The sequence below is a fragment of the Pelobates fuscus genome, chromosome 11 (genome assembly GCF_036172605.1).
Source record: "Pelobates fuscus isolate aPelFus1 chromosome 11, aPelFus1.pri, whole genome shotgun sequence".
NCBI classification, from domain to species: Eukaryota; Metazoa; Chordata; class Amphibia; order Anura; family Pelobatidae; genus Pelobates; species Pelobates fuscus.
This window is the reverse complement of record NC_086327.1, coordinates 23,946,264-23,956,396: the sequence shown is the minus strand read 5'-3', so window position 1 is coordinate 23,956,396 and position 10,133 is coordinate 23,946,264. Positions and strand designations below refer to the sequence as shown.

The following is a 10,133-nucleotide window of genomic DNA, read 5'->3' as shown; positions in this document are numbered from 1 at the left end:
CTTTAACTTGCAAAAAAAAAGCAATAAAGCATGTAAACACTGGGTGTTTTTAAACTCGAGACAAAATTTTTAATCTATTTAGCAGTTTTTTTCATTAGCTTTTGTAGATAAGTAAAAGATTTTTCAAGTAAAAGTCCAAAAACATGTTTTTTTTTTAATTTTTCACCATATTTTATTATTTTTTTTTAAATACAATATATGACATAATACAAATAATGGTATGTAAAGAAAGCCCCTTTTGTCCTGAAAAAAACAATATATAACTTGTATGGGAACCGTAAATGAGAGAGCGGAAAATTTCAGCTAAACACAAACACCACAAAAGTGTTAAAACTGCTCTGGTCCTTAACGTACAAACATCGCAAAAACAGGCCGGTCCTTAAGGGGTTAAACATAAACCTCTGTGTTTATCTTTCTCCTACTCTAATGCAACGCGTTTCTTTTAACAGAAATTAGAGCATAAAATTAAAAACTTCCAGAGAAGAGTCTTCCCCTTTCAGTCAAAAATGAATGTCTTTCTCCTTTTTTTGTATTTATTTTTCTTGCCTTCTTTTGTATCAACAGCAGATAAAGCACCATAACCACTACATTTGTATGTAACAGTCTGATGCTTTTGCCAGTAGCTGTAATGGCGCAGCCATACAACCAGTGTATTTCCCATCAGCCATCTCAGAGTTTTGCGACCTGGAGATACACACAGCACCGCCCCACACCGTGTCTCCAGCATGGTCTCCAGCGCAGACATACACTGCAGACACAGGCATTTTGTCGAAGATCAAGAATTAGTGAATGTCTATGAGACCGGCTGACCCAAAATGGCTCCTGCGGTGGAGTCCGTAAGCGCTCCCATCCTGAAACGTAGCTCTAGTGTTTAGACTGCGCCGGGTGAGTTCACGTTCCAGCCGTGCTCCCCGCACTGCCTTCCTCATTGGTTGACACACGGAGCCAATGAGCGGCGTGCTTGTTTGGAGGTTCTGGGAGCCGAACGGCGGTGCGGACGGTGTGGAGAGGTGAGATGGGAGCTGTGCAGGTTCTCTCAGCTGGCCAGAGGGGCCTGTCCCGCAGAGCTCGCACTCTAACCATGATCCCATGTGAGGTCACAGGTGGCAGACATTTTCTCACCCACTTTCTGTGTCAGTAATGGCCAAATGTTAGATCTCCTGCCCTGTAGAACTACAACTCCCATGATGCTTTGCCAGGCACCATAACCACATCCTTCCAGGCCCTGCAGTGCATCATGGGATGTAGGTTATTAAGGTAATTCTATTATAGACTCTCTGTCTGATTATAAGATGCTCTGGGTCTAGTAGCTGTCTGCTGGAGGAGATGTCAGACATTAATAAGGAGTTAAATGTTAACAAACCCCCCCTGTAAAGGGCATTCACATGTAAAGGCTGTGCTTTCTCAGTAATGGGGTGGCGGTACTCTATGCACAGTAAGGCCATGCAGGGGATTTAATTAGCCCCACTTTCATTCTTGGTGTGAGAATTCAAGTTTGGGGGTTATTTGCTAAACTGAAAATGTTTGAGAGAAAGAGGAAGTTGCACATTTTAGGCCACAATTTAATAGAGGGGGGGAGGGAATTATTTGTAGATTTTTTTTAATTTTTACAGATTAACCCCTTAAGGACGCATGACATGTCATGATTCCCTTTTATTCCAGAAGTTTGGTCCATAAGGGGTTAGAAACATAGAATGTGACGGCAGATAAGAACCATTCGACCCATCTAGTCTGCCCAATTTTCTAAATACTTTGTTAAGCACAGCTTGTTTTCTATTTCCAATTCATTAGCGTTTACAGACTGCGGCGGTACACAGGTGGACAGAGAACGTGGGAGTGGAACTTTAGCGTTACACAAGTGATGGAACATTAAAGGACAACTGTCACCTCAAATATTTTAAAAAGAAAAACAAACTCACCCCTACCTTTTAGTATATGACTGGATCTTTTAGCCAGTTTTTTAAACACTGTCTGACCCAAGGTGCATGTACATGGCTGAAGGATCCTGTCAAATACTAAAGGTAGGACGGAGCCAGATTAGCCGTTGGGCAACCAAGACAGTATTCAATATTAGGTACAGACCACTTTAAGGGCACCCTTACAGTTCCCTGGCACTTGATGACTGAGTGTTGGAATGGCAAGGTCACTCTTAAAGTGTTGTGCAATTAATATTGGAAGGAGGGGTTGGAGAAGGGCATGCACACAATCCCCCACACATTCAACTCTTAATCAATGTAAACACACTCAGCATCTGCCCTATAGTTGTCACTGTTATCCATACCACACAACACTCAGCCTCCACATACTCACAGGAACAGTCAAGGACTCTTGGAGGAGGCAACAGTTTGGCTACCTGCCCAGGGTCATGGTCAACCTTAATACAGGTAGTGATGAGTTTTTTTCCTTATTTTAAAACATATACTTCTTTAAAAAAAAAAAAAATCCTTTTAACCCTTGATGAAAGAATTATTATACTATAATATTTTGGCGATAACAGTTGTCCTTAAAGGACCAGTATAGTGCCAAGAAAACTAACTATAGTGCCCCCACCCTCAAGGTCCCACTCTTGTGGCGCTGAAGGGGGAGGAAAAGGTTAATCCCTTACCTTTTTTCCAGCGCTGGGACTCTCCTCCCTCTTCTGATGTCATTGGCTGAATGTGCATGCATGGCAAGAGCCGCGCGCATTCAGCCAGTCTCATAGGAAAGCATTCTCAATGCTTTCCTATGGACGCTGGCGTCTTCTCACTGCGAAAATCACAGTGGGAAGCGCCTCTAGCGGCTGTCAATGAGACAGCCACTAGAGGCTGGATTAACCCATAGGCAAACATAGCAGTTTCTCTGAAACTGCTATGTTTACAGCAGAAAGGGTTAATCCTAGATGGACCAGGCACCCAGAACACTTAATTAAGCTGAAGTGGTCTGGGTGCCTATAGTGGTCCTTTAACCCCTTAAGGACACGTGACATGTCATGATTCCCTTTTATTCCAGAAGTTTGGTCCTTAAGGGGTTAAAGCATTGTTTTAGTGTTATGCACACACACACAAAAAATTATTTTGACTATAAACAAAATGGTGGAATATTGTGCTTAGTGTACAGCCCACTAGGACTGTTAATCAGCCTCTGAATATTTAGTGCCTGTTTAGGCCTACTTTAGTGTGCATGCAAAATAGGTAAGGTACTCTTTTTCCTTCCTGGAGAGAACCTGAGGCATGGACAACATAGCATGTTCTGCGGCTCGGCCAATAAGAATATACAGCTCAGATCACTATACTGTGAACTAGGCTGTGTATAAATTATAGAAACATAGAATGTGATGGCAGATAAGAACCATTCGGCCCATCTAGTCTGCCCAATTTTCTAAATACTTTCATTAGTCCCTGGCCTTATCGTATGGTTAGGGTAGCCTTATGCCTATCCCACGCTTGCTTAAACTCCTTTACTGTGTTATCCTCTACCACTTCAGCTGGAAGGCTATTCCATGGATCCACTACCCTCTCAGTAAAGTAATACTTCCTGAAATTATTTGTAAACATTTGCCCCTTAGCTGACCCTGTATGGCTGCTATTCGTTTATTGATTCTAGTCTTTGTATGTGATGATTGAAACTGCTCTCTTGGGATAGCTTACTTATCCCATAAACCATTGCTGGCTTGGAGATAATGGGGTAACATCAGTATATCTAGATACATTGTGGTGTACCTAATTACAGCGTCTCGACCATGTGCAGGATCCTGCAGACACACCCAAGTTGTATTTTTTATTTTATTCATGCCATGTTTTTTTTGTTTTTTTTAAATGACGAGCAAAGAGAAGAATAGATAGGAGGATTTCTGTGTATCCAGTGATAAAATAGTAAAAATCGGTATGCTAAAGGACTATTCTAGTATGGTAGTGGAAGGATACCTACTACGGTGAGTGTTCAGACTAAGCAAATAGATTACAACTTACCCTTTAATGGAAATATAACAAAAAAGGTGGGATTCCTTAATAATGTCTTAAGGAAAAAATATCTCCACCAAAACCATGAATGAACCAAATGAAAACCATAAATACGACTATTAAAGGACCACTTCTGCCCATTGGTCTGGGTGCCAAATCCCACTACTCTTAACCCTGCGACTGTGATTATTGCAGTTTTTTCTAAACTGCAATAATTACCTTGCAGGGTTAACTCCACCTCTAGTGGCTGTCTACTAGACAGCCACTAGAGGGCACTTCCTGATTCATAGCAAAGATTTTCTTTGCTAGAGCGTCGCTGGACGCCCTCACGCTGTGTGAGGACCTCCAGCATCGCTCAGTTCCCCATAGGAAGGCATTGAAAATCTTTTTCAATGCTTTCCTATGGGGAGACCTAATGCGCATGTGCGGCATTGCCACGCATGCACATTAGATTTCCTCAGCCGGCGGGCGGGATCAGTCCCGCCCACCGGCTGACGTGATTACTGGGAGGAGCGACGCTGACCTGAAACCACCGCCGAGGGACATCGGCGGGGTCTCAGGTAAGTGACCTGAAGGGGTTTTCACCCCTTCAGCTACCTGGGATGGGAGGTGGGAGAGAGAGGGTACCTGCAGTGCCAGGAAAACAGATTGTTTTCCTGGCACTGGAGTTTTCCTTTAACAAACACATAAACATCTAATGTGAATGAGAGGGTAGGTCTACTAAATATTGCAAAGTAACCTGTCCCACATACCTCACCAAAAAAAGGGTGGTGTATAGAGGTATATGTGTCTAAAACCTCTAACAACCTAGTGAAGTACTAGAATATACAACCAGACACTCAAAACTCACATAGGCTGCAGTTAGGCTAGAACTAGATACATAAGATGTAGACAGAATAAAGGTGCAACAATGTCTCAATGAACTATAACAAATCGTGACAGATTTAATAATGTGTCGAGTATAATCCTAACCAGATAGCTGGCCTAATATAGGTGCACTAAAGATTGTCAGTTGTTTAATGTAGACTAACTCTTTAATACCAATCAGCAGTATATATATTCTATAAAACCACCCATGCCTGTCTCACCCAGCTCTGTTTTTACAATTAGGATTAATCCTTGGTATCTCCTGGAGCGGACTACATACAGACGTGTCAAGGCTTTTTGATACTCCTAGGGGTAAGCATGTGTTTATATCGTTTGAGGATTCCTGCAGGGTTATTGTCTAAACGTAGAAAAAGAATGTGTCTCTTACCTAACATGGCCAAGATGTGATGTCATCCAGGTTTAGGCCTTAATTTAATATTATTGGATAAGATTTTCAAATAATTTGAATCTTTTCGGATGCACTTTTCAAATATTTGTTTTTCAAAATATAAAAAAAAAAATCCTATTTAAAAAAAAAAAAATCTAAATATTACAATGATATTTTTTTTCATAATATTAAATAATTTATAAAGTTTATCCAAAAATATGCAATCATTTGAAAGCTTATCCAACAATATTGAGGCCTTTATGTGATGAAAATGTGGTGTTTAGTGAAGAAGCCTGCTGGTAACCTGAAATGGGGCAAGGTTGGATTGGATAACCGGTTAGAAGGACTACACATACATGCTTTTACAGTACAACTTTTTTTTAATCACGTTTCACTTGTGCACAAGTCTAACTTTCATGTTTTCATTTTTTTTTGGTGTCTGTAAAACTATCTGTTCTCTGAAACCTGCTCTTTTATTAAACCTGCCCTTTTATATTTTCTCTGTCTGCTTTGGCTTTGTCTGTCATAATGCTTTGCTTTTATTGGTCTGCTTTGAATTCACACGTCTAAATCCAATATAGGGAAGAATCCCCTTTTTTATAACTGCTGTCTCATTGCATTTGTTCTACCTTTCTTGTCTTGGCAGTTGTGCGTGGACTGTGATCCCGGAGATGCAATTATGACAGAGTCAGAAGAGACCGTGCTGTATATAGAGCATCACTATGTGTGCTCGGAGTGTGGAGAGGAGTATCCTAACTTGGAGGATGCTGTTGTACATCAGCAGACACACACAACAGATGTACAGGAATCACAGTATCAAGTGCTTGGCCTCGACTCTCACGAAAACCAGTACCAGTGCCTGGAGTGTGGCCAGGTTCTAATAACCCCTGGAGAGCTGCTAATGCATCAAGAGATGCACCTTAAGATGATGAAGCAGGTTCCACCTGCCAGTCCCAAGGCCCAACACACCTCCCGAAGTGCTATCCATTATGAATGCCCAGTTTGCAAGGCTCTGTTTAACAGCCAGGATGTCTGGATGGCCCATCGGTATACTCATATGCAAGCTCAGGATGTGCCACAATCTAAAGTACTACTGAAGACGGATGACCATGTCATGGAGGAAACCATTCAACTCGTGTGCTCTCCTTCAGTACCTGGGGAGGTTCATCTTGTAGCAGGTCAGCAACACATCGAAGTACCCACTCAGCCTTCTGCTGCAGTGTCACATACTCAAGTGCTTGTGGGACTGGAGCATTCTTACAAGAAGAACGAAGGAGCTGGGGAGGATTGCGCAGTGGAAGTTTTGCTTTATAAATGTTCACAGTGCACACAGCTGTTTCAAACACCCGAGGAGTTTTTAGAACATCAAGCAACCCACTTTGCTGCCGAGGAATGTGCTCCAGATTCAGGACATGAAACATTTGAGCCTCCTGAACCATCTCCAATAGAGCAAGTAGATCAAATACCAAAGGAAAATCCACCCACAGAAAACTGTGAGCAGGAGAGCAATGTTGTCTCTGTGGCAGCTGAAGAGCAGCAAGTAGATACAGATGGCACGAACTCTGCATTATCTTGTGAGAGTTGTGTACAGACATTCCAAAGTGCTGAAGAACTTCAGCTACACCAATTGTCCCACCAGACTGGTCCTTTCAGCTGCCCACTCTGTAGCAAAATCTTCCCCACACAAGTGGAAGTCGGAGAGCACCTAAGGTCACATCAGAGTGAGTCGCACTATCTTTGCATGGATTGTGGGATCGGTTTTTCCAGTGAGGCTATCCTGCTAAATCATCGTCGCACCCACCTTTCCAACCCTCTCTATTCTTGTGAGTGTGGAGAGACCTTCCTTAATATGACAAAATTCCTTTACCACCGCCGTTTGCACAATAACAAACAAAAAGATCCTGCACTGGTGCAGGAGCCAAAAACGTCCACTCAAACATTACCAACGCCAGCTGGTGGCTTTATGTGTGCCCCGTGTGGGAAGGCCTTTCCACTTCTGCACCAGCTACTACGCCACCAACGTTTTGTGCACTCGCTTGAAAGGAGGCACAAGTGCCCAAGTTGTGGAAAACCCTTTAAAAAACGTTCACACCTGCGCTCTCATATTCTTACCCATACGGGGGAACGTCCATTCTCCTGTATGGACTGCAACAAATCTTTCAACTCTCAAGCCAACCTACTTCGACATAAGCTCACTCATACGGGAGAAAAGCCGCATAAGTGTCAGCTCTGCAACAAGGCTTTTAGCCAGTCGTCTACTCTGCAGCAACATCTATCCGTACACAGTCAAGAACATCCGTATAAATGCAATGAGTGCGGTGTCAACTTTCACCGTCCTTACCGTCTGTATATGCACCAGTACCAACATACCGGAGAGTACCCCTATAAGTGTCAGGACTGTGGACTCTCTTTTCTTCTTAAGAGACTCCTGGAAGTGCACCAACTTGGGCACCGTGGTCAGGTTCCTCATCGTTGTGCAGAGTGTGGCACAAATTTCCCTACCTTACTCAGGCTGCAGGATCATCGCTGCAATAAATCTGCCTCTGTAGAGGGTGAGAAGGTGGAGTGCCCTGTGTGTGGCAAGAAAGTAATAAGTGATGCCCGTCTTAATGCTCATGTCGCATCTCAACATGCGGGTCCCAGGACTGATAATGGATACCCACAAAAGGATGAGCTGCAGGCCCCCATTTCACTCAAGAAGAAGAAAAACGGACCCAAGAGGCTGGAGTGTCCTGATTGCCATAAGACATTCAGCACAGAAACCTCTCTTCAGGTTCACCGCAGGATTCATACCGGTGAACGGCCCTACCCTTGTCCAGACTGTGGCAAAGCCTTCAGACAGTCCACACATCTTAAGGACCACCTTCGACTACACACAGGGGAGAAACCTTTCAAGTGTGAAGTATGTGGCAAAGCTTTCACAATTGCGGTACGACTGTCTGAACATAAACGCATCCACACCGGGGAACGCCCGCATGTCTGCCCAGAGTGTGGTAGAGCATACCGCTCTTTTTCAAATCTGTGGAAGCACCGAAAGTTGCACCGCGAACAGCCAGACCCACCGACTGCCTCTGAATCTCACTCCAGCGACCTAGCCAGCACAGTGGCTATACTGGAGACTGTAGAAAGCATTCCCATTATTGAGACAGTCGAAATATTTCCTGAAGGCAGCGCAATCAGTGTGCAGGACATTCAATTTGAAACTCTGCAGGTAGAGAATATCCATTTGGGGAACATTCAGATAGGAAACCTATGAGGGGAAGGAATTGAAAATGATGCTTTGCATACAATGTGAACATTGCATTCAAATGTTCTTGCACTCGTTACAGAATTTAAAAATGTTTAACTCTTCCATGGGAATGTTAACACAACTATTTTAATGATATCCTCTAGTTATTAATCTTCAATAAAGAGTTATAACATCCTTTTTACTACATTTTTTCCGTCCATAACAAAGGTATAAGACAGAGGTAGGCAACCTTCAGCATTTCACATGTGTGATACAGCTCTCCTAATGCTGGCAAAGCATCAGGGGAGATGCAGTCCAAAACATCTGGAGTGCCAAAGGTTGCTTACTTCCTGGTGTAGAATATTAACCTGTAACAGCTACGTCTGGCTTAGCTATATCTTGGAGTGTGTTTTGCATGTAACGGTCTGCAGTTCTTACAGGTTGTTGCTGCAATCCCAAACTTCTTTTGCTTTTATCTGCTAAATTATACCTTTCTTCCTGTGGTCGAGTGTATACTTATTCATTCAGAAACTGCGCTCTCCATTCTTTCCTCCCTACCACCTCTGTTCTCCCCTATCTCCTCATCTTTTCTTTCTTACTGCCTCCCCTAGTCCTACTTGCCATGCTGCAGCAGTCATTTCATAAGCCAGTTGTACTGTTGACTAAAGCTTTCTTTCCAGGTATCGACTGTAAACACACAGCTGACAACGTGTTGCACAGGTTATGTTTAATGTTCTATGATTTTATTTATGCACATAGCACGCTGTGAATTCCTAAAGGGGCACAGCATATACGATTCAGACGCCTACTCCCCTTAACCCCTTTAAGTCTTTGGGTCACTCGTTTCTATGGTAGTGCTGTGCATTTCTCCCGATCTATTATGGAGATTACCAGCAGGTGGCAGCCCAAATAGTTCTCGTCACTGTGTAGAAAAGAAAATGTCATTCTCAGACAAATATTAAGTAGTGCTTTAAACCCTTTGTGTAGCACGTATATACCCTATTAAAATTAGTTTGACCGTACACAGGGTTGAGGTAAGCTGCATTAGTGTCACATTCCCCCTCCACACACTAAACCTCAGATTGTAACTGAATAAAGCATCTTATAGCCTGCTGCAGAAAAATACTGTAATATTGCACAACTTAAACATTATATACCAGGAAGTATCAACCTCTTACTAACCAGAATGCTAGTTTCTTTATAGCGTTTCAGGTAAACAAGGTATAGTACATTTCATTAAAATTAGGACTTGAAGATTTGTCAGTGTTTCAGTGTGGTGGTATCTCGGAATTGCATTGCCTCACACGTTTCAAACCCTCCGTTACTGAAAAGTCACAGAGAGCATGGAAGGTAACATGGAAATTAGTGGCACGTTGCCCCCAAGGATTGCCATCAGGAGGGGATTAGTCCGTACTGGATAAAAGGTCTTGCTGAATCTTGGGGCTCTATAAAGCTATGAAGTCTTATTGCAGAGCTATAAATGTGTGTCTGTGGATTCCTTTGCCAGTAAGTATTCTTGTTCGTGTGTGTCTAGCAGTCATACCTCTATGTGTCTGGGAGTTTGTCAGGGTGCTCCACATCTAGTGGGTTTGTAAAGGGCCCCAATAGTTTTAATCAAAAGATATAAAAAATACATCTTGACTGTTTACTGTGGATACAGCTGGCCCCTGTATGTTAAGTGAGAAAATGTGTGGCATCGCTTGTGTATGTA

At 42.8% G+C, this 10,133-nt stretch overlaps 1 protein-coding gene across 1 annotated transcript; it reads left to right on the top strand.

Moving 5' to 3' along the window:
- Positions 1 to 843: 843 nt before the first annotated feature.
- On the top strand, positions 844 to 8,618 carry ZNF574 (zinc finger protein 574). Its single transcript, XM_063435944.1, has 3 exons — positions 844 to 1,010; positions 5,049 to 5,117; positions 5,840 to 8,618. Exon 3 carries the CDS (start codon positions 5,873 to 5,875, stop codon positions 8,447 to 8,449), a length of 2,577 nt encoding a protein of 858 aa, XP_063292014.1. The 5' UTR covers positions 844 to 1,010; positions 5,049 to 5,117; positions 5,840 to 5,872; the 3' UTR covers positions 8,450 to 8,618.
- The last annotated feature ends 1,515 nt before the right edge of the window (positions 8,619 to 10,133 follow it).